We start from the raw sequence: 24,690 nt of genomic DNA, 5'->3' as shown, positions 1-24,690 counted from the left end.
TCTGCCAGTTTGACCCTTTCACTGTATTTTATGATGGAAGGAGCTAAGTGGAACAGACACCAAGGCAGCCTTAGGCAGAGTAATTGATAAGATCATGATGGTCAAGTATGGAGGTTTGATCTGGCGGAGAAGCATGACAAATAATTAGATGCTTACTGAACTGATCGTTAATCTAACTTGTAGAACACTTGAAACTAGATGGGGACCACCTAGGTTTTAGCTGCATTTGATCATTGTTGCACCTGTGGAATAAACAGCCAACAATGTTGCAGGAACTATTTGAGGAATATGGCTGTACTAAATATGAGGAAGAATGGGTGTATCATCTGGCTTACAGCGTAATCACTAGATAAACAGTCAAAGACTGTAAGGCTAGATGGCTCCACTTCTCTTCAAAAACCCTTTGCATCTTAAAAGATGACTACCACTCAACCTTCCTGTAACAAGTTTTCATTTTACTCTACAAAGGCAAACCTTTTAACTAAGGATGTTATGCCTGTTTCCTTTTCTCCTTTAAGATTTCACATTTTGAGGCAGCTTTTCTCTCAAGGAGTTTGAAGTAAAATTAGTATATTGAAAAAATGTAGCTTGAAATGGGGGAGGGGAATGTCTGTTTTCACAAGTGGCTATGAAGGGGCTAAGATAGGCCTCTTTACTGCAGAAAATGTGACAGAGAGAGCTTGATCCACTCTGTGAAGCTGCTAGATGATGAACCAGTCCTTCAAGTTCAAGACTTTATTCCATCAGTGTCAACAGTACCATATAGTGGGGAGTTTTGAACTAGCTGAGCACATGGTTCCCATTAAAGAAGATGATTGATAGCCTAGTGTGGGGGCTCCTGTATGGCTACGATGAAAACCTCACAGCTTTGTGAAAGCTTCTGTAGTTACTGCAGGCAGCGCTAAAATAAGAACTGCAAACATTCAGTAACTCGAACTTAATTTTTAAGAAGCTTGGTTGCACGTCAGAAGGCATCAAGCATTATGCAGTTGCTAACTATGGTGGCCTAGCTCCATTGCCAGACTTCAGCTGATCTACTGGAGTTGGTCCCTGCCTTGGCATTTACATAAGCTTTTTATATTAATAGTTTAGCTTTTGAAAGCATTGAAAATGTACCTGGATTAATTCCACCAATTGTGTATGTGGTCTGTGTAGCAGCAGAAGAGTACTGTGGAATTGAGTTCAAAATTAAATTCATACAAGGAAACCTGAGGGAGCATTAACCACACAGCTGCAGTCCGGGCTGAGGTGCAGGTTGCTGTGTGAAGTACTATATGTGTGTACTACTCTTAACTCTCTTCCTAATCACCTGTAACTAGCTACTCTGGGTAAGAAGATACTACATGGAGGGTGCTTTTTAAAAAATGTTCAATGTGTGGCTAAAAAATTTCCAATTTACTAGTGAAGCACAGATGAGGGCTTTGTCAATACTACTGATTTTTTTTTTTTTTAAAAAAAAAAACATTGATTAGAATCTAGAGTTGCTTCCTGTTACCCTCAGTAGGAAGGAAGGGTTGCAGCTGAGGCAAAAGAAAATCCAAAGCAATTTACTAGTATGAATTTGTCATTTCATAGTACTCATTCTTTCACTTAAATAAAAGATGTAAATGCAATTAAAATACAGGATAATGCATAAGACATTAAGAAAGTGAAAGGTGTGAAATCAAGAATTCAGAACTAGGAAACATCAAATTAAGGCCACAAGTGTATTACAGAAGAAGTCAGTGCTACAGCAAAGAGCAGAACCCAGCTTTAAGTAAGTGCCACAGTAAACAAAGGAGGAGTTGCAGTAACCTACATTGTTACATGTTTAACTAGGAATTGGGTTAAGAGAAAGGAATAGGTAACAGCATAACTCAGTACATACAATATCAGGCTTGATAGTAGACCTTATTCATCATCTCAGAAGTGAGTGTTTGTAGTCCTTCATATAACACATTTGTAAAATGGTAAAGGAATTATACTTGTAGATTCAAAAAGGTTTTTCTTCCATTACAGCTATTAATTTGTCACCATCCATACTAGTCAGTGCACCAGGATTTCCCCCTCACATGCCTTCTGCTAAGCTAGCAAAGGAGAAATATGTTGCTGGTGTCGTCGTGTGTATCTGCCAGCTGTGGCACAAGACTGAGCAAGACCCACCAGATGTGCCCTCAGTGAAGGCACCTACTGCTAGCAGCACCTGGCAGTGTCTCCCAGAAAATGCTTGGCCCATTGCCTAACCCCCTTTGGAAATACTTGTAACAAAGTTAAGGACAGCCAGGTTTATAAATGTAGCAGATTTTCATAATAGAGAACAAAAACTGTTCTCCTTGTTTTTTAAAAAAACAAAAAACAACAAAAAAACTCATGACCTGCCTTAAGTTTCCTTTTTTAAATTTAGGAAAAATTTATTTTCCACTAATTGAGATTTGTTTTTAAATTTTTATTATTTCCAAATTGCTCTGACTGGGGAGCCAAAAGTAAGTACAGATGTAGGAAACTTGAGTCTATAGCTTCTATTTTACAGTGGTTAGTTTTAGAGCTGACTGCCACACAGATTTGCCTAATAAACCAGAATACTATATATCTTTTTCAGTCTTCTGTTCACAGGTACTCCCTAATCCTTTGGCTGATCTGCTGTCTAATAACAAACAAACAGAAGCATTATTGATTATTCCAGTAAGAGGCACAGATTAAATGGTAAGAACTAACAAATGTGAAGTTAAATTAAGTAAGTAAGTAAGTAAGTAAAGTAAGTAAGTAAGTAAAGTAAGTAAAGTACTTCACCTATGTGCTTCTTTAAACTGATCCATCAAAGATGTGATGGAAAAGTAACAAATGCTACTGTTTGCTCAGACGAAACTTTTTTTTTTTTTTTTTTTTTTTAATCAGAGCATGAAAGCTACCATGGCAATAATGTTACTTGTAAAGAAATTTCTAATTTATTTCAAAATGCTTCAAAGGATGCCCCAAAATAGCACAGCTTTACGCACAATCTCTAGTGAAGCCACTTACGTATTTGAGAGTTCTACAATTAAGCTGCTTCAAGTATCCATACACAAAGATCTTGAGAGACCCTTTTTTAAATAGAGACTTGCTTGCATGCTGTAGTTTCTTTAACTGTTACTAGATATTTTAAGAATGACTGGCATCCTACATATGTGGTTTAGCTGTTTGCTTATCACTACCCATGATGATTCTGCAAGTGTGGTCATTCATTCCTGAAGTGTAAAAGCTTATATAATCATCTTCCCTCTGAAAGAGGAAGGTGGGGGAGGATACCACTCTTCACGTTCTGGCCTTCAAAGCGTGTGCCTTTTCCCATTCTCAGAGAGGTCTAGAGCAGAAGACTTCTTTTTCTTCTGGAGTTGAAGCAGTCAGTCAGGGCTCATGCGCAGGCACACTGCATCCATCACTTCTGACAATGTAGACTTAAAAAATGAGTCCCACTGTAGTACTACCAGGCTCTCTCAATATTTTAACAAGAGAAAGAAACCAAATGGATTCAAGAAGCTCTTGTGCAATTTGCCACTCTTGTCCTCTAGCAAGAGCATTATTCTAAGTAGAAATGGGTAACACAACATGTTTAAAGTGGTGATTAGACCTTCTGCTATGCATTTTGCTCTGTCTTTCTTTTTTTGAAGGGTAGCTTCTGGTCTGACCTTCACCCCATTCATCTTTTTCTGTTAAAGACACTACTCCTTACTCAGCTTTAAGAGCATCTCAGCCTCCTTCCACAGGCAAGAAATGCACTTTTAGTACTCCTTCCTTCCAGAGACAGTTCAGTTGATTGCTATCTCTATACACCCTTAACTTCAGATGAAAACCAGACTGATTTTAGGGTATACCTAATCTGTGATAAGTGTCAGTACCACATAAATTATTCACCCCTAAGTTACGCAGGCTACACTATATCATGTAAATCAACATCTTCTAGAACACAAGGATTATAAAAATCTCAAGTCTACAAGGAGAGGAACAGGCCTTTGTAATTTCACAAACGGTGACAGTATGCTTTATATCTTTAATTATATAAAATAAACATTTCTGACTTCTGTTAAATTCAGATATTTTATTCTCCATACATTTCACTTTGTGTATTTCAGTTAAATTCCACTCAAGAGGGCTAGAGATGATTTTGAAAAGTCTCTTCAAATTAGTCAAATCAAGGTTGGATGTAAAATTTCAGAACTTCATTGTAAGATTCAATTATACATTTGAAGAAAGCTTCTGCTTTTTTTTCTTAATTCCAGTTGCTCTGTATTCTTCTCTTTGCTTCAAATATTCTGTTTTGCATTCTTCATAGAAAGCTGGATCAGTATAGCTACAAGGCAGACACACACACACAATACTGTTTTTCATTCAAGAATTTAACACTTCAGCCCGATAGCACAGGGAACAAATCAGGACTTCAGAAGAGATCTTTCATTCTACCATGGCATCATTAGAGACCTGACCTCTCTCATATCTAACATAATTTCTCTTTGCTGCTGCTATTGCTATTCACAACTGCAGGCCATTTTCAGAGTAAGGAGTAAATATTGAAAGACTGTTCTGTAAGCAAAACCAAAATGAATGTACTCTAACAGAGAACGAAGGTATGTCCACTGCACATCCCCATTGCCACAGTTTTATTAAGGAAATAACCTTGTCAGGCAGAACCCTGACCAGCATCCTTTTTTTTTCTAAAGTGAACGTATGTTTTTCAGAAAATACTCTAATTAAGCTCTAATTATGGTGATACATCAAAGTTACAAGGCCTGCAAAACTCTTTAGAGAAGGTTTAAGATTTCTATTCATTTCTAGATTAGTGTAGGCCAAATTATCAGATAAGAAAAACCCAAAATGGACTTACTAAGAAACCAGACAATCCTTCAGTGCTGTGTTCTCTTGCCGACACTTCACCACCATAAGAAGACCAGTTTCTTTACAGCATTTAGTAAATGCTGGGGAGAAAAAAACAACAAAAAAAACTAGTTAGGAAAAATGACAGCTAGTAACCCTCCCCCCCCCCCAGATATATCATATCCATATGAAAAATATCACTGACCAGGCCTATTATTATAAACAAACATAGTTGGCTGGAAGACTTATGCTGTTTCGAAGGCCTTTGTCACTTATTTAGCAACCAGATTTTAATTATGATTCTCCCCTCATGTAACAGGTTCACATACAAACTGCTGTTGCTAATATCAACAAATTTCTGAAGCTGTTCTTTCAGCAAATCCATGATTCTTACACTTGCTTTTCATACTGACTACACACGGCTATCACAGTGAATCAAAAGAAAATGTGACAAATTAGGAAAGTTAGGGTTTTTAGCGTTTCCTCTATAATGAGAGTTTTCAAAATTACTGCAGTGTGTTTGCATCTACAAATTAATTAGAGGGCAATAATGCTGATAGCCAACTACTGCCTCAACAAAATGCCCCTGGCAATTGCTTTCTGTGAAGTTACTCTGCAGATAGGAGACAAGAAAGTGAAGTGATGGCTCTCTCTTTGCATTTCCAAAAACTCTCTTCCGGGAATGTAGGGGAAAAGCTAGCAGTATCTAATGAGAGTGCCAGGATGTTCTCCAAGGAGCACTGCTCTCCCTTGCTCTGTCTCCTCCAGGTGGTGGAGTGGCATTTAGCTTTTTTCAGTTCAGAGTTTCTTCAAAGTCTGAATAGCTATTCAAAAGCATTATCCATGAAAATCTCAATCACCCTTTATATGCTATTTTTCTAAAATCCCACAGATCATGATCCCAGGAATGTCTAAGGGAGGACACAATGATATGTCTCCTCCCGAAAGCAATGATCTTATATCCACTTGCTCAATGAAAGTACCCAGTCACTCCTGGGTTTTGAGACTTAAAAACAAGTCATTGAAGTACTGAAATAGAAATACCTTTTGGAGGTGTTGGGCCAAGGGGAAGTGGGGTGACAACTCATGATTAAGGGTATATTTTTATTAATTATGTCTCACTGTTACCACATCCTGTACAGATATTTCAATAAGTAATAATGATGAGGAACTAGATAAGAATTAGTCGTTAACACTTCTATGAGGAGATCTCAAAATGTTTTCTTACAAGCAGTCTGTATTAGTAATCAATCATCATCTGCATTTTACAGCTGTAGAAAGGAAGATACAGAGAGAAAAAGCCAGTAGTCCAAGGTCAAACGTGTCAAGAACAAAGCCAAATTTTCTGTTTTCCTATCTGGAGTTCCCCATTTCTCCTCTTCCCAGCTTTTCTGGGTAATTATTTAATACCAGACAAATTTAGGAGATGTAAAAAATGTTATTTGATTGAACATCTTCAGCAAAGCTTACAGCTAATCTATTAACATCAAATAACACTACATGAATTTAATGATACTAGAAAGGGTAAATCAAGTTAGCTATATTCAACTGAGTATGTATTTGCATTGCTATTTATTGTTCTGTTTGTAATTTAGGCTAAAAACCTGCCTGTACTGAAGCCAGATGTTCTACTTTTTGTTCATGTTGATCAGATTTGGGAGACACAGTAACAGATTGACAAATTTACTCAATTTCTAAGATCTAGTTTTGTATATATTTTAGTTTTAGACCACATACACACATGGACAACTTCTCAGGATACTTCTGAATAGCTAGTGTTTATGAAGTGTAAATAGAACAGTAAAGTGTGCTATTAATCAAAATATTTCTTTAGCTTTTAAAGCTAAAATCACTGTCTAATCACTGAAATCACTAAATCACAGAACTAAAATCTACCATTTTTTCTGTTGTTTCTGGTCTATTTATATTGAATGTATATATGTTTATATTGAATGAATATCTGCTATATACATTTCAGCATCTCATAAAAATCATACATATTCTCAATTTTCTAGAAAAGTCTCTTAAAACTCAAAAAAAAAAAAAAAAAAAAAAAAAGACCATCAGAAGCCTTTGTAAGTTTGGTTTGTCTAGTGACCACCTTGATTTCTACTCTTTACAGGCACATGCTTAAGTGCTGTGCTGTTTTTTGTAGTAATCATTCCTTCTAGAAGCTGTGAAGTAAAAAACCACTGAAGACAACAGGAGGTCCCTCTCACTTGTTAGTTCACCAGCCTTGATTGGTTAAAGGTGTGATGTCCCAATGAACAAAACCTGAACTGCAATTGCAAGCGTGCCCTGGCTTCAGAAGGCCCCGTTCGTGGTAAATGGCCAGGCAAGTAGAAAGCTCTCGTACAAAGTGATAAAACTGCTTCCAGCTATCTAGCTTAAACATTGCTGACGCTTAACAAAGCAGGAAAAAAAAAAAAAAAAAAAAAAAGAGCAAGTTAAAGCGTATCAGGCATCCCCATATGAGCACACAAAACTTGATTATTCCTCTCTCTCCTTATTTCTAGCTCTTTAAAATCCCTTTGACAGTTACATAAAGGAATGTGGTGCAAGACAGGTTTCGTTATAAATGTCTACAAGTAACCTTACAGGAATCTAGAAAGTGTTGTTTTAATTTTAATTATGCTCTGTCTTGCTTACAATTCTTTCGTGAAACAAAGCATCTCAATGTTGAGCAGCACAGAGTGTTAAAACTATTGATTTGGAGAATAACCTCACAAGCAGAAAACAGTAATTCCAGAAATAGCCTCAAACCAAGAATTAATCTCATCTTTGAATATTAGTCATCACCACATTCCTCACTCAAGCAATGCTTATATTGCAGACCAAAACTTCAGTGTGTATAATGAGATATTATACTACAAATCAATGGGATCTGATTACAAACCCACTGTAGTTTAATATTTTAACAGCTATGAGCAGAAATTAAAACTCCAGGGGACCCAGCCTCAAACTCAAAATTAACCCGTTTTGTGATACTGTATGTCATACAAAGACCAATTGCTCTTTCACTGCTTATTTCTGAGTTGATCTTTTAAAATCCTGTGCACATTCATTTTTTACAACTCTAGAAGATGGCTTTCCATGACTTTACAAGTTCATGTGGAGAAAGAACTTTTTCCTTCTCCCAGCAAGCTACCGCAACAGATGCTTAGAGAGGAATGAAACTACGTGCAAATTTGAGTCAAATCAGTGCAGAACTGTAACCAAAAAAAAGAAGAAACAAAATGTTCCAAGCAATAAAAATCACCCCCAACATTTCAGAATTGAAGTGTCGTAGCTTTTATTCCCAGTATGACTGTTTTGAAATTGATCTACAGTTTCAAAGAGACTAGAAATATTAAAGAGAAGCTGAAATGTTGTCTCAAAATCGATGATTTTTCATTTAATCAAGAAAAACCCAATTAAAACTCAGATCATTCTAAGCTGATGTGAACTAATATTTTGTACTTTGGACTTTCCCAAATGGAAGATGTGTATTTGCAGCTTGCTTTTCAAATAGTCAAGCAAATTCAGTCAACCTCCTGGAAGTACTCTCTGTACTAGTCATTTTTATACATCATACTATTAACTTCATAAACACTCACCAGACCATAAAAAGACAATGAATATGAAAAGTCAAATGTGTCTTTTTTTTTTTTTTTTTTTTTTTTTTTTTAATGCACCACCAGCTGAGGAGCAGAACAGGATACAGTAAGATAACAGGATGGCTGGAGCCGTGGAAATGCTTTGTTATAAGGGAAAAAAGCAAACTTGCTTTCCACAAAATGCAGTCTGACAATGCTCTACCAGGATGGCTAGCTATGTCCATCACTGACTGCTCCATGTACAGGTAAGGACAGATCCAGTAGTGCTTGAAAAAGCTGTGGGTGCCCCTCTAATACAGCAGCTGGCCATGGTACCTTCTCCTTAACCTGCAGCAATTATGGTTCATGACATCGTATTTGAAGGTTAGCCCCAAAGATCAATTGAAAACAGATCCTAGCAGTGGGCTATGCAGGAGAAAAGTTGTAAGGACACCTACACACACAAAGAAGCCAGACTTCTTGAACTCCTATGTTTGCAGTAAAATGACTTTGATCAGTGGAGTCCAGGAATTCAAGAGATTTAACACTCTTCTCTGTGGGATAGTCTGCATCTAAGAGAATGCAGACTGAGCAAGGAACTCTCTTCTGAAGTATACATCTCAAATAATCCACTGAACAGTTCATCCTTAATTTGAGGTCAGATTTCTTCTTTCCCGCCTCTCTCTCAAAGAAAATTTTGCACTTTTCTTGTAAGGAAAATCTAAATTTGAGCACAGGTCTCAGGAATGTCATTTTCAGTCTCATTATCTTTTGGCTGTTACAGCCATATTGAGAGATCTTAACAGCTAAAACAAATTTGTAATTCAGTATCTTTCTAAATATGAAATAAATAAATATGAAATAAATAAAGTATGAAAGACCAAATGGTATCTCTGCCAAGATAAAGGCCAGCTTCCAGCTGAACAAAAACTGAACAACTGTATTTGAATAACAAGCAATTAAGTTTAGTCAATTTGCAATTAAGTGCAAATTATGGTATGCTAACATGGAAAGGTGCTAACTACGATATGAAGACTGCTCAGGTCCTCTGATTTTGGGGGGACGGACATAGGGGCCTTGCAGCTGAGAGCAGCAATAAGCCTTCCAGGGGATTAACTCTTTAGTAGACAGTAGCACAGGCATTCGGCAGCACAAGGAAACAGCTGCTGAGTTTGGGCCCCAACTAGATGCCTCCAGATCTCCAACTGCATAGGAGGAAAGAGCAGCATTTCGCTGGGTCTCCTACTCTCAACTTCATCTGCTTAGAAAGAAGGATGCAGAGAAGGAGGGGAAGGCTTGTAGGTCCTGACACAGGTCTTATCCTTGCAGGACAACGGAAGGAGATTTTTAAAAGCCTTCTGAAATTATTTCCAAAGCTGTCTGGACATGCATTTTTTTGTTTGTTGGTTTGTTTTTTATAAAAATCTACAAGGAGTCATCACTAAGGTGTATGTGGCTAAACTAACTTATACAAAAAATGTTGGTGTATTAAGAATTATTTTGAATGTCTGGCTATTGTTCAATACATTTAATTCTTGATTAAGAACTGCTTTAAGTTACAGAATGCTCTCTCTTAATTAAGCCTCGATAGCTAGATAGACGGTTGACAGAGTAAACAACTTTGCATATGAAGATCTTTACAATCCACATAAATCTCTGCTGAAAAGCAATTAGTACCTAAGGAAAATGTTTTGCATTAGTATTTCTGAATGACTTTTTTTTCCTGAACACTGTATTGTGACTTTCCTACAAGATGGAGCAGATGGAAACTGAATTGAAACTAGGTAATAATGCACTTCTTTCCAAATAAAGACTGTATAACAAGAGAGGCATATGCAATTTTCAGTGCTTTCAAAAGTTGATTTTCAAGCTTAAAAAGATCAGCTACATCAGCAGAAAGTTAGCTGTTAAAACAAAATTGATGAGGATGTTAACAGATGTCCTGGAAAGATTGAATTCGACATTCTTACAGTATCAGACGTGTGTGTCATCTGCAGGCCTACAAGCAATGGACAACATTCCCTTCCCTACCACCATATTTATGTGTTTTTTATGCCCCCTGTGATAACCCCCTGCCCAAAGTACAGGTAGGCTGCTCTGTTCACTGTTCTCTGGGCAAAATGAAGTGGTAGAATCTGTCTACCAGGCTACAGAAGTTTCAATTACCTATACATAAAGAAAAGACTTAATGGAAAAAATTATAATGCCCTGCCCAAAGTCATTAAAAATATTCAGAAAGTTTTCATTTGTTGTTTAAATTACAGGGAACAACGAACAAGTGGACTACATGTGTAGAGGTTTTTTTTTTTTAAATGTAATAACTTTATAACTTTAAATATTAAAACTTTTATTTTGGCAAACATAAGTCTTTCCACGTACAAAACAAGAGAAGGACCAAAAGTACTTACGACTTATTTCCACACAACCAGCAATGTGGAAATTGTGTTGACATAACAATGCCAAGGGCTCATCATTATTATTTTTAGTCCAAGAATTGCAACATGAGGACCATTTCTGAAATGTTCAATTTCTGCAGATTCAGATTAAAACAATACTTGACATTTTCCTATTGATTCACCTTTGCAGTGTTGTGCAATTAACAGAATATTAAAATAGTATTTATCAATCATAATTATCTATTTTAAAATTTTTCTTGTATATATAATAAATGAAATAGTCCCCATTATCAAGATAAATTGATCCTCTCAGGTCTGCCTCTAGTTTATTTAAAGACTTTACAATTTTACTACTTAAGAGAAAGTCCTACAGAGGTGTTATCTCACCATTTATATTTTCTCAACACTTATGATACCGCTATCACACTCTTAAAATAAAATAATAAAAAAAAACTTGTATCATGATCCAGAGCAGGTTTAATTCTATTCTAGGGTGTTTTTAATCCTCAAAAAAAAAAAAAAAAAAAAGTTAATAATCTTGTCCAAGGTTTGGATCATTCTTTCTGCTCTACTGCTTGGTGAAGAAAGAACACTGAAGTAACAATATAGATTTGGGGGTGAAGGAGGGAAGAAAGAGGAAACAGTTTAGTTAAAATGTGAAAGCGCTTGTAATACAGGATTCTACAGTCTATGTTTGTAAAATGTGTACAAGAACACTTAAAATCGTACAAAACTTTGTCAATGATATTTTATGGCAAAGTAATGCTTTTAATTTTGTATTAAATTGTGATTTATTAGCTTGTTACTTTGAAGATTACTCACTATGCACAGAACAGATTACTGGTGCATTTAATGAGCCAAAGGAGGTAGCAGAATGAACATGAAAAGATTGTTCTACACTGTAGCGTGTGAGCTATTTGATATTTCTAACACAGTACAAAAGAAAGCTTCTCTGTAGATTGATCATGGTTCAGTTAACATCACTGAATATCTAATACCTCCAACTCAATTAATTCTCACCTGATTAAGATCAGTCTGATATTCAAACTAAATCATCTCTCCAGTCAAGTAGAAATCAATATTTCTGATTTTACTTTTAAATTACAATAACAAATAAAATATATGCATCGTCAGTATGCCAGGAGTGGCTTTCCTATTCTAGTCTACTATGGCATGCATAATACAGCTGATTAAAGAATTAGAATAATTTGAGCAACAATATATATAAGAATGAGATTAATTTGAACAGAGGGAGATAGCATGAAATAATTGAATGCATCTTATATAGGGCAAACAGAAAATTCACATAAAATAACCTTGATTCTTTCAAGTGAACCTCTGTTATCAGATCAAATACTTTGTCTCCACAGATACTCATTTCATATATCACACAAATAATCTTATATAGTTTCCATTTTCCTGCCCAGCAGCAGCTCCCCAAAGGCTGCTCCTGTTCAGCTTTTATAGCTGCGCCACCCTGCTACCTCTGCTCTGGGCCAGATGACCAACAGGCAGGAACACACTGGGCAGGACTGGGGGAGGAGAGCACACTGAAGCAGCCTGGCAATTTTAGGGAAGGTATATTCACCACGTTAGAAGTCTCTCCTCCTCCCCGCTCCTCTCCCGTGTGCTTTCAGTATTGAAAACCAGCTTTGTCTTAAAGTACACAATGCAAACCGAGGATCCTCCAGTACTACAGGGTATCTTGCACTCTAGTATGAAATGCTGAGAAGTCATTTATCTCAGGACTGAGAAGCGAACACACAGCAAGAGAAAACTGTCAGAAAGGCAGACGGCACAACTGTGCTACACAGAGGACCAGTATTTCCCCAATGCTAGAAACTATGTTTCTCTAAACACACTGCCTTGGGATAAAGAATGTGTTATCAATACCCTTAAAACAAGCCTGAAGACTTTGCTTCAGGTGCCACTTACAATTAAAGATAAGAAAATGAGAGACTGGCTTTGACACCAGGCCCATTTGTTCTGCATCCCATCTTCCTCAAAAGCCAGTAACAGCTGCTTCAGAAAAAGGTGCAAGAAAGTCTACATTATGGAATAGTGTTTTCCCAAGTAAAGTTTCTTCCTCACCATTATCAACTGTAAACTTGTACTGTAAAAAAAAAAAAAGAAAAAAAAAAAAGAAAAAAAAAAAACTGATTTGAATTCCTTCAAGATCTATCTGCACCTGGCTTGTTTAAGTCCTGCTTGAGTCCCAAATACTGTAATTGTGGTTATTTGTGTCATACCACGAATGCCTTTTTCATTAGCAAGTTTTCAAAATACTATTGCAAACATTACTGGCCTAAAAGAATTCCTTGGATGCAGAAGACTCTGTCCAGCTACTCTGCCTTTCTTCCTGGCAATTGTTTAATATAGCTTTAATAGGCCAAGGCAATAAAGAAAAGCAGTCTGTAGATGAAAAATATTATTTCTTCAGAACAATCCCATTAACCTGCTCTAACGTACGTGTCTCTGGGAAGCCTTGTGACAGCAGATAAACAAGTGGCAACACAAGGAGATTAGCTTAGGAGATAACTAAAAAAAGATGTTTTCCCAGAACAATAATCCAGGCTAGCTCCAGAGCTGAGAAAACAGTGCCGTCTGAATGACTGACATGAACTCAAATAGCAGCCCCAGAAGTCTCAGGACCAGCTGTAACAGTGAGCTCAAGGGTGCATCTGGGGATGCTGCTCTTGAGAGCAACCAGAGAGCAGTGTCCTCGTTGGGAACAAGGGCACAGACTGCATCCCCTCTTGGGCTTCCCCTCAAAAGCCGTCAACAAACTCTGAAATGACCTGGTTTTCTGCAAAGGTTTCACTCTCAGTGCCTCTGATGTTTCAATGCCATCTACCTTCACTTAGCAACAACAGTCTTCAAAATTTACATCTCTGAAATATACAGACACTAGAAGTTTTGGGGTTTGGCCAACTGTTCTCATCTGGCAAGAGCATTTCTCTTTTCAAATTAAAGCTTAGAAGGAGCTTTCGAAATGAACATAGGAAATCAACAACTTATGTAAACATTCTATTTCAAATGCTATTCAAAAGTTTGGGTTTTTTTATTGCAATACAATGTTGACCTTGAAAACAAATGTAGGGATTCTCCAACATCACATAATTCAAAACAGATGTCATTATTCAGCTGTTGATCTACTTTTCTGTTTATTACAGAAAAGCTAGCAGAGTTTTTGTTGTTGTTTATGAGCCCAAGAATCTTCAGAGAAAGAATATCTGGAAAAAAGAAGTGTTTAAGAAACGAGCACCAAGTAATAATGAGTAAATTAAGAAAGCCATGAAAGAGGAGGACAGAGTACCATTCCCATATGATGACAAAGATTGCACTGGACTCACTACAGGCAGCAAAGTCAAACATTTGCCGACACTGTCTGAAAACTCTGAATGTTTGCCAGAAGTATATCCAGAAACTCTGACCAGAGGCACAGCCACAGGCAGCACTGTGTAAGTACTTGTCTGCCCTAATCAACCAACACTAGCAGCACAGAAGATTGTTGGGACTTTTCTTCCTAATTTCCTAACAAGTAGTAGGAGATAAGTCAACGAAAATGAAAAATAGCAAGTTTAAGAAAGAATTATTTTACTTTAAACAAATAACCCAAGGAATTCATAGCCAAATAGTAATTCAAGCCAGAGTAACTGGGACAACTCAAAAATAACCATGTATTTCAATGGCTAACAAAAACATGCCAGGAGAGAGTAATTAGAGTTAAAAAAAAAAAAGAATCAGAAAAAATATAAACATGGTATTTTCAACAACTCTAAGGCCTGCTGCTTGGACAAGGGCAAGTCTGTCTTCCTCCCCTTCCCAGGCCGTTCCACTTTTCTGTAGCAGTACTAATATCACAGAATAGTTGAGTTTAGAAGAGACTTCTGGACCAAATGATCTAACCCCTTGCTCAAGTACAGTCAGCTACAGCAGGTTGCCCAGCCATTTAGCCAATTTGCAATCCATCTCACTGACCACTTAGTATGCTACACTCAAACCACAGGTACACAAGATCTGATCAAACTGCTTTTTCAGGGTGACAGGTGAAAAGGTTAAAGTTAGTTTTCAGTTTGATAAGAACTCCAAATTCACAAATCAAACCTGACTATGGAAAATGTTTTCCTAAGTAATCACATAGTCAGAAAAGATTTCTAAAAAATCTTACACCTTAAAATGTCAGACAGTGCTTTCTTGGCTATTGCTGAATGCTGATAAAATGTCGTGGCAGACATCGTCATTTAGCATTTGTTAGGAGTGCCTTTATTGCCTTTATTCACTGGGTTTTCAAAAGAACTCAGACTTCAACACGCGCTTGATGCAGATGATGTAGAGACAAATTTCTTGTGAGCTTCAGTGGGCACAAGCTTCACCCGATCTGATCTCTCATTCTGCACTGCCAGATTTGTCAGCATTGTATACATGTGTGCATTTTGCACCAAATGTACAGAAATACAGTACCGCTTCATATTTATGAGGTAAGTTCCTCATAAGAAAAGCTCTTTAGAGCTAATAAGCAAGTCCTCCTGCCACTGACTGGGACAGACACCCAGAGCACAGCAGTACAAAGACAGGTTTATGTTCTCAGGTACAAGAAGACAAGGGGGAAAATAGCAAAGGCATAATTATCAAAAGTAAGACTTCATAGTGACTGCACTTTCTCAAGTGAGGCAGATTTAAGTGCTCAAAGACGAAAATCCACTGGGCTAACCATGCAGATTTGTCGGGGTAAGCAGACAAGCTATCTTTTCCTTGGAATTACAAAAGAGAAGATCCCTTTTAAGCAAGGTGAACACATTACTTGGGCAAGGTGAATACAGATTACTTGAGTAACTCAGAATTTGTTTCCCAAAAATATTTGCTTTATGAATGTTCTTGTCAAGTATATGCACTGCAATAAGCACAGCTACCTAGTTAGACTACGCTGTTTTAAAAACAACTGCTTCCTTTAAGAGCGACTTGATCTAATTTTCTTCCCATCCTGTTCTAAGCATCTCTGACATCAAGCGTTACCATATCAGGCACTGGAAGAGGCAGAACTGGAACAAATGCAAGTTCCCCTATGGCTACTGTCTGTCACTGCCTGCTTCTATATAAACAAGTACATCCAGCTTGAGCAGCGCAGAGTAGCCTCACTGCTGCTTGTCCTCCCTTCAGGAGCAGCTGAGCCACTCAGGGACAGCTGAGAAGTTAACATAACAGATGATTAAAAAAAAAAAGAAGAAGAAGAAGAAGAAGAAGAAAAAGAAAAGACTCACATACACACACACCCCTATCCTGTAGTTACTGACTCCTCAATTGAACTCTCAAGTAAAGAAAGTACATCTGTGGAAGGCAGAGATTTACTGTGAGTGGCTGATACAGCAGTAATGGCTTTCCACCACATGGTGGAGATAGAGCAGGTCATTTATTTAACTTCTGAAGAAGCAATTACACAGCAGTGCCTCCACCATGACACCAGCTCTAGTTTACTGTTGGGTTTTTTGTTTGGTTGCTTGGTTGGCTTTTTTTACACTCAGTTCAAGTTACCATATTTCCAACTGCATGATTTTTACTCAAAGCTCAATTACAGAAATATTTTTATTTCCCCGCCTCTGTCTGAATGAAACAAAATACCCTTTAAGAAAGAATGAAACTGAGTTCAAGGTTCCCGCTGGAGGAGGAGGCGAGGGAAAGACAGAGAATAGGACCAAAATTCTCAGGCCTGCTGGGTATTCCAACAAGGATACAATATTAAAGATGAATACACTTACCTCCCTTTAAAAGAGGAAGTGACCTTCCCTTACAAGTCACAGTTCTTCCTAGAATCCTTCCCAACTATCCTGACATCTCTAGCACAGGCCACACCGTATTCACCCTGGTTTGCAAGAATGTTTAGAGTCATATTAAAAAAAAATAGTAGCCAGTGCAGGCCAGTGGTGAGTTGTGGTAAGAGTTTCTGCTCAATGAGCTATGGACTCAGCTTTGGTATGGATGACAGAGCCTGCAGCACAGTTTCTTGAATAAAACATCTGTGTTTATATTCTGAACTTTATACTTTACAATGGTGGCCTCAGTATGATTATGTTTATAGTTTCTTTTTCAAAAGAAAGTATGTCATTGACTCTGTAAGAAGTCAAAATTTTAGGTTTCCCTACCTATTCATTTCCTGGTTTAAAGAGATGAGTTTCAACAACGTGACAGGAAAGCACACAATCACAATTTAGCAAGTTCAGGTGTTACTTAACATACTAGATGTGGAAGTTTGGTAGTAGTTGACATATCCATCTTTCATTTTCTGTAAATCAGAATTTGTTTTAAATAAGCTGACTAGGATAACCATATTATTAAAAAAGACTGAATACCAGACCACCAGATAATCCAGCCTCAATATTCTTCCTGTGTCTTTGAAATTGTTGCACAAAGAACCTTTTAAACAAAAAAGCAGTACAATCCAGGATTTTTTTTAAGGGACCTGGAAAGCTCCCCATGAACTGTGTGCACTGCGCTGAGTCCTGCAGTTCTTTCAGACTTTCCGTCCAACACAGACTTGCTCACAGGCATTCCTGTATCGGAGACACTGAAGCTCTAATATTGAGCAACTCCATCACTAGTCGACTGGTTAGGGCACTGTGCAATCAGCTATGCCCATCTTCCACATACTGGGCCTGCTAGGCATATCTTACTAATGTAAGACATCAAATGTTACTTTGGGGCAAGAGGTACTAAACTACTTTTGATCTTTGATAGTAGCACATTAGCCAGCTGCTATACATGGAGTCTTCTACTTCGCATGCACGAACAGGGTAATTATGGTTCTCCTCTTGATCAGGAATTCCTCCATGCCCTGTATCATCCCAGAGCTCCAATAAAGCGTATTTTCTTCAAACTTTTTACAGCCATTAAACTGAACCTAAAATGAGGCCAACACCAGTTAGAGCAAGGTAAGAGTATCAGCTTATTACAAACTTAGTGCAGAAGAGCTACCATTTGTGCAAGAGCTTTCATAAAGATTGCAGCCAGCTCAAGCTTGTCTACTCACAGAAGGAAACAGACTGTAGGAAGGAAACAAAATGCAAATCCCAAACACTAACTTAACCCATGTCTTGTGGTACGGTACAGCACTTCCCGGAATCATTTGCTGCACACGCCTATTGGGTATGGACATCCAGCATCAGGGAGCAGGATGAAAAAATAAAGTGATAACATAAATCTCTGCTGAGAAAGTCATATGTTTTGACAAAGCGGCGCCAGACTGAAGCTGTGATGCAGTCCCAGCCACACAGAGCACATAACCAAGTACCCCAGCAGCAACTGCTTCTGTGACACTAGTGGCTGTGATAACCAAACAGTACTAGGCCAAAGAATTTGACATGTAAAAGGCGGTTTTATTAATGAATGTGTTTATAACCTTAGTTATGGAGAAATAGTAATATCTGTTAATTTCTATATATAATTTCTAAGAGCATAAGATGCAATACTTCTAGGCAGAGGAAGAAAAATAAAATCCCCAACTATTTGTCAGCTATGAGAGTTCTTCAACAAGGGGAGCTGTTCTTCAGTGAAAGGCTAAGTGCACTAACAGCATAGTGAGTGCAATGCTATAGACTTTAACGGTGCTACTCCAGAATTAGTTTGGTATAATGAAATTGTCCCTCAGGGGACAATTCTAACTTCTCATAGACAACTCCACAGCGTTCCTTTGGAATGAAATGCTTGTTTAAATGCTGTATGTACTCTGCCTGTTTTTAAGTATTTGTGTCTGACTCAAAAATATTTTAGAATAATACACAGTCTTTCTGCCATTATGAAAAAAACTGCTAAAATAATCACATAAACCTAATTTCCATATTTACCATACAACTGTACTTCAGAGAGTTTATCTGAAAAACTAGCAATGCATCTGTTACAAAGCCATTAGCAAAGGAGGCACATTAAAAGTTTAGACAAGGAGAAATAATACAGCTTTAGTTCAGAACCCATTCTAGTCATATGTCTTCCCAAGGCGTGATTCTTCTCATGAAGTATCATATAACTCAGCTTCTGTTAACTATGCTCTAAGAAACAAGACAATACTACCAATACCAAGGCCTTCTCAACAGCACCCTGCATCTCCATGCATTCTTCCATCTTCCATGTCCATTTAGGATTGAAAGCTCCATGGGACATATTCTGACTTCTCTGTAAGCACCATCCATTGTTGGGACCTCTTAGTGCTATGATGGAATGACCTTGAGTACCTTTGTTGCTAGTATAAAATGACAAGATCAGAATCTGTCCCCAAATCTTTTCTCCCTTGTCTGGGTTCTTAAGTAACTGAGCTTTGCATTCTGAATGCACATGCACACATGCCTCCATCACCAACAGATTCTTCAGTATGTAAGTTTTTCCAAAGAATTCTCTCACCTTTATTCTAGGGGGAAAAAAAACAACAAAAAACCCCAAAACATCCCACCCCACACCCAAAAGCTAGCATATGCTGTATTAATGCAAAACCCCTAGAGGGCAACTAAGCTTCAATTTCAACCTGCATAAATATTCAGCTCCTTAACTAGTTTACAGATTATGTAAACTATTTCCTTCAATCTTTTTTTTCCCCTCATTTAAAAGAAATGAAAGCTTTTATTCTCAAATCACATTACTGCTGCCTATTTAGTGTAGGTTAATCACCACTGCCCAACCAGAGATTGAGTTCTCAACCCAACAAAACTCAGATGTGTGCAAAAGAGAACAACAAAAGAAAACACACGCAAAGGCCTCATTTAAACAAAGAAAGAAAACAAGCATTTGAAAGTCTGAAATCACTGTCTTTGCACTAAAGACCTTTAATAATAAATCTTGTTTATTATTCAGCTTAGTATTAATTTATTGCATAGCATCTGTTTTCTTGCACAGCAGACTGGCTGCAAGTCTTCAATTTACGAATTCAAGTTTATAGTGTTGGGATTATTTGCCTGGTTTCCCTTTTAGCCTTATATATCAAGTATTTTGGAACATAAAGGAAAAAAAGTTTATGAAATGGGAAATATGTCAAATAACTCTGGTTCCAGAAAATAGTTCTGTTTGTTCTTCAGTTACAACCTAGGTCTGCTGCTAGACATGAAAGTTAAAAAAAAAAAAAAAAAAAAAAAAAAGAGAGAGAGAGACTGTAAAAGTCAAAAACCTTCAACCAGTTCCAAGCATTCTCCCCAGATTTTACAGTGATGAATAACTCCTGAGTCCAGTTCAACCTAGTTTGTAATGAAGTAATGGGTCAACTGCCTCAATCACTTTTCACCAAATCCTGGCGGGAGCTAGCAGCCCTGCCATGTCTGCATGGGATCTGCAAGTATCTTCATCTTGTTAGAGGAGGCACTAACAAACCAGTAGGACTCCCATGCAATGTGGAAGCAACCTGAAATAGGTCAAAGGAATCCTGAGCAAGTGATCACAAAACTCAAGGGCATCTACATAGCTTCTGCAGGAGATCAAACATGGCAGCAGAATCATTCTTGCTTTCCAAAAAGCAATGCAATGTCTACACATTCAGAGACCATTACAGTTCTCCTCCATATATGGTCTAATCCCATTTACACTTAGGAGCTGAGATTGAAAATGACTACCACCGGAGTTCACTTAACCTAATTTTAACCAGCTAAAATTTACATCTCCCATCTATGGAAGTTGCCTTGATGACAGAGAGAGAGCGAGCGCAAGGTAGTTCCAGAATGTAATTAGTCCCACCTAAGAGATTTAAACAGGACAACTAGTTTAGACTAGCCATTTATTTCAGATGGCTAGACCTGGGATGAAGTGCATGCCATCCTGAACAACATACCAAAAATAAGGAGTTCTGTAACAAGGAGCTGGCACAAGTCTCCAAGGCTAATGCTCCACTCACAAGGGCTCTCTTCTGACTGAAGACTACAGAAAACTGAAGCAACTTCTGCCCCCACTGCAGTTTTGAAAGAGTGCAGAAGGGAAAAGAGGGCTAGAAGCTATTTCTTCTTCAGATTCACCACCTGTAATTACTTTAGATTTAACAGACTTCAGGAGATCATGAGCTCTTAGACACTTGAACACTAGAGAACTAGGTAGTTCTGGGGAACTATTACTACAAAACCTGCACAAGAAGTAAGTTATTCTGCAACTAGTTAGGATTTGGACACACAAAACACTGGTTATTACAGTATTTTTTCATACAGATGCCCATATGGTAGAACCTAAATTTTAGTATACCGACCTTGTAATTAAACTTCAAGACATTTAAATACATTTGAAACTAGGGAATTCAACAAGCTTCTCATACAGCAATACAGTCACTGTTACAATTTACTATTTAATTGAAATGCATCTATGGGAACCTGAAATATCTTAAAGTAAATACTAAATTACCTTTAACTACTTTAAACACACTTGCAAGCATTTCCCCCCCCCCCTTACTAGGGAGGCCAAGTTACTTTTCAGGCAAGTCAAGCCCTCATTGCAACCCAAAAAACTAGCACAGTGGGGTAAGAAATGCCAGGTCTCGAATGAACAGCACTGCAGTGAGACCGTCTTATATGTGTCAGAGTGAAAAGGTGTTTATGGAACTACGAGCCTAGGTAAGACCAGGACATCACAATGAGGTGGCACTGATAGATTTACCAAAGAAACATTGCCTCCAAGTGTCCAAAGCCCAACTAGTCACCATTTAGAAGGCAACTTCATTCTATATGATGAAAATTGCTGGATTTGCATGACTACAGACAATAATATATTTTTACATTTAAACATTCTACTGTGAAATCCTACTGTTCATGAGCAATGGCAGTAATGAGACACTAATTAAACTCAGGTACTTAAATATTCACATATGCACTCAGTGCTATAGAAGAAAATGGAATTAACATACTTTAAGATTAAGATCTAACTTAAGCCTGTTCTGAGCAAAAAAATAAAATAAAATAAAATAATCATATGCCAAACTTTCCTGATTTGGTACTTAAACAGAAAGGAACAGAAGAGGAAAGGATGAGAACACAATTATTAACGTGATTTACTAGTCTGTTGGGAGAATGCAGCTAGAAGAAAGGTACCGACTCGGTAACTATCCTCCTAGAGGAGTGCAAGAATTCTATGCTGATTTGTGATTTACATGCAGTCTATGCCCAGCAATGAACGTTTATGCACAGTTGCTAACTAGTGTTACATGAACTTGATGGCAGTGTGAAGAGGACCGATTCCTGAAACAAACAAGACAACCTAACACTAATATTCTGTTTTCAAAGTTCTGAATTTTCTTAGCTACTGAACAGCTGAAGCATATCAAAATGAATTACGTAATAGCCTTTGCTGAAGCAAGACGATTATTCTCCATGTCATTCCCCCCTCAACTTCCAAATGACTTAAAAACTTTCTCAAGGTGTTTTGAATGTATAAAGTAAAATAAAATAAAATAAAATCCAGCACATAAACATGTAGATGCTCTCTATTTTCTGACAAATTACATCACAAACAGTTTCCAGAAGTACAAGGCAAGGACACTTCTATGGCAAAGTTCCCCAAAGAGATACCTGGAGAGCCATTAGTGCTGTCATTCAACAATAATGAAGTATCATTAGATGTAGTTAATATTAAAAAAAAAAAAAAAAAAAAAAAAAACAAAAAAAAAACCCACTCAAATACTGGCTAGAAATCATTACAAACACCACAGAAACTCAGCTCTATTTTTTTCTTATTTAAGACAAAACCAAATAAATGTCTGGTTATGTAACTCAAAACAGCATATATACCATATTTACTTTAAGATATTTCAGGTTCCCATAGATGCATTTCAATTAAATAGTAAATTGTAACAGTGACTGTATTGCTGTATGAGAAGCTTGTTGAATTCCCTAGTTTCAAATGTATTTAAATGTCTTGAAGTTTAATTACAAGGTCGGTATACATATATACAGTCTTCTTTTTTCGTATTCTACAGAAAATAGTAACAAGTTTCTGTTCGTTAACTAGATATATGCCCTACGTCTATACTTAGGTAATAATGCAGAACAATGCCTTAAAATAAGAATATACATCAGCACTATAACCTGGAAGATATTTATCCTGAACTTCCTTGCAGGCAGATGGTATATGCCTATTTGTCTCTATTACAGTGTGTTTGCCTGCCCCGCTGTATTGGATCTCACTCAGCAAGCCACGCTTCCTCCATTACACTGCCCTTTGCTTTCAAACACCTTCCTCACTGTGTTGCTCAGCTACCTGGAAAGAAATAAAAGGGACACTTCCCACTCTCCTGAAAAAGTATAACTGGACTGGACCATGGTGCAGGCTGCACTGCGGGGGGTATGGAATAGGATGGCACACAAGCCAAGCACAGTCTTGTCCAGGTCACTGTTCTATAACCATATCCAGGATGGAAACTGTGTATGAATTAAAGCTTGGGCAAAACCTCTTAACATCTGTTTCTTCTGTATTTAAGACCTCAATTTCTTCAGCAATGTTTGAAACAGGCTATGCTTGTGCTACACTTCATAAGCAATGAACAGAAGGCACACCTACTGTAAGGAGAGCTTATATACACTAAGAAGGCTGATTAAAAACAAAACAAAAAAGCCAAAAAAATCCCATAAAAACACAAACAAGAGGAGGAAATCAGGACAGATGAGGAATGACAAAGATTATTTTACACTGGAAAAAATAAAGAGTACTTTTCATCATTGGCCTTACAAATTACTTTGACTGGGCTGTCAGATTCACTGTAGAAAACCACCACCCCAAAGGCAGAAAAAACGTAATGGGCAAAGTGTAATATGCGAAGTTACGGACTGTGGTCCCTATCCTATACTAGATGCCATTTTTTTCAAACCTAAAAGCACCAGTTTACCCTGTAAATTTAAGTGGCATTTGTATCTAGTTAAATTCAAGTCTTTTAAAAAAAAAAAACTGTATTCCTGAAACAACTGTGAAACACCCTACACCTTCCCTAAGAAATCTCAGAGACAGCAGTAGAAATGATTTTCCAGGACGGTTTCTCCTTTTTCATATAAACAGACTGTCCTATTTCTTCTGTTCAAAGTGTCACTTTGTTCAGACCACTACCACGAATCTACCTGATATCTGTGAGTCTTCAGGAGTATTTCAGTATTTTTCTAGTAGCCTGTTTTTTCTAAGAAACACTCGCTTTTACTACATATAAAACATTCTTCAGCTCTGATAAACACAGAAATGGTGTTAAAATACTGCTCTTTCAACTGCAGATTTCAAAAGGTAAACACTGGTATTGATGAATTCCTGTAAATCATGAGCAGGATGCAAACACAAAATACAGAAAAACTCCCTCTTAAAACATGTTACAGAACATTTAAAGCTATTTAACTGTGAAATCCAGACATTAAGCAGGTACATAGTTGATACCGGTAATGTTATGCAGCAAAGCTATATTGAGTGGTATTTTGAAGGAGTCATTCTGAGTGTGCTATCACTGAATGTTTTGAATGATAGTATTCAATTGGCAGAGTAGATAGAAAGGGCTGGAAGTATCCTGGCGGACAGTAAGAGCATTCAACAGGTTCTTGATACACTGAAGATTTAATATGAAAAAAACAGTGTAATTCAATATGGATAAAATCAAAGTTCTGTGCTTTATATATACATATGCATTTCTTTTATTCTTTTATTCTTGATACACATGCCTGTATGAAACTAATGCAGGGCAAAAGAGGTAATTTTCCAGAGTACTCAAGCTTGATAGAGCCTCCTCCACTGAAGCCAATGCTATAAAGCACAGTTAGACCAGTCTAGATTGCAACTAGAGACTGTGCTTTCAACTCTTCATCTGTGCATCCTATGTGCATGCAATAGATGTACATCTACTTTTAATTGTGGTATTAGTAAAATTCTTTAAACAATAGTATCCAAATATCCTTTTTGCCAAATAAGCTTTGTCT

General features: G+C 37.3%; 1 protein-coding gene across 1 annotated transcript in view; it reads right to left on the bottom strand.

Moving 5' to 3' along the window:
• Positions 1-4,034: 4,034 nt before the first annotated feature.
• Positions 4,035-24,690, bottom strand: part of CMC1 (C-X9-C motif containing 1) — a 42,434-nt gene continuing 21,778 nt past the window's right edge. Inside the window, exons 3-4 of the mRNA XM_062569348.1 lie at positions 4,838-4,928; positions 4,035-4,306 (exon numbers count right to left, since the gene is read on the bottom strand). Coding sequence (XP_062425332.1) covers positions 4,192-4,306; positions 4,838-4,928 — 206 coding nt within the window. The 3' untranslated portion in view covers positions 4,035-4,191. The remainder of the gene's footprint in view (positions 4,307-4,837; positions 4,929-24,690) is intronic.

The sequence above is a fragment of the Rhea pennata genome, chromosome 2, assembly GCF_028389875.1.
Source record: "Rhea pennata isolate bPtePen1 chromosome 2, bPtePen1.pri, whole genome shotgun sequence".
Taxonomy (NCBI): Eukaryota; Metazoa; Chordata; class Aves; order Rheiformes; family Rheidae; genus Rhea; species Rhea pennata.
This window is presented reverse-complemented; position numbering and strand designations above follow the sequence as displayed.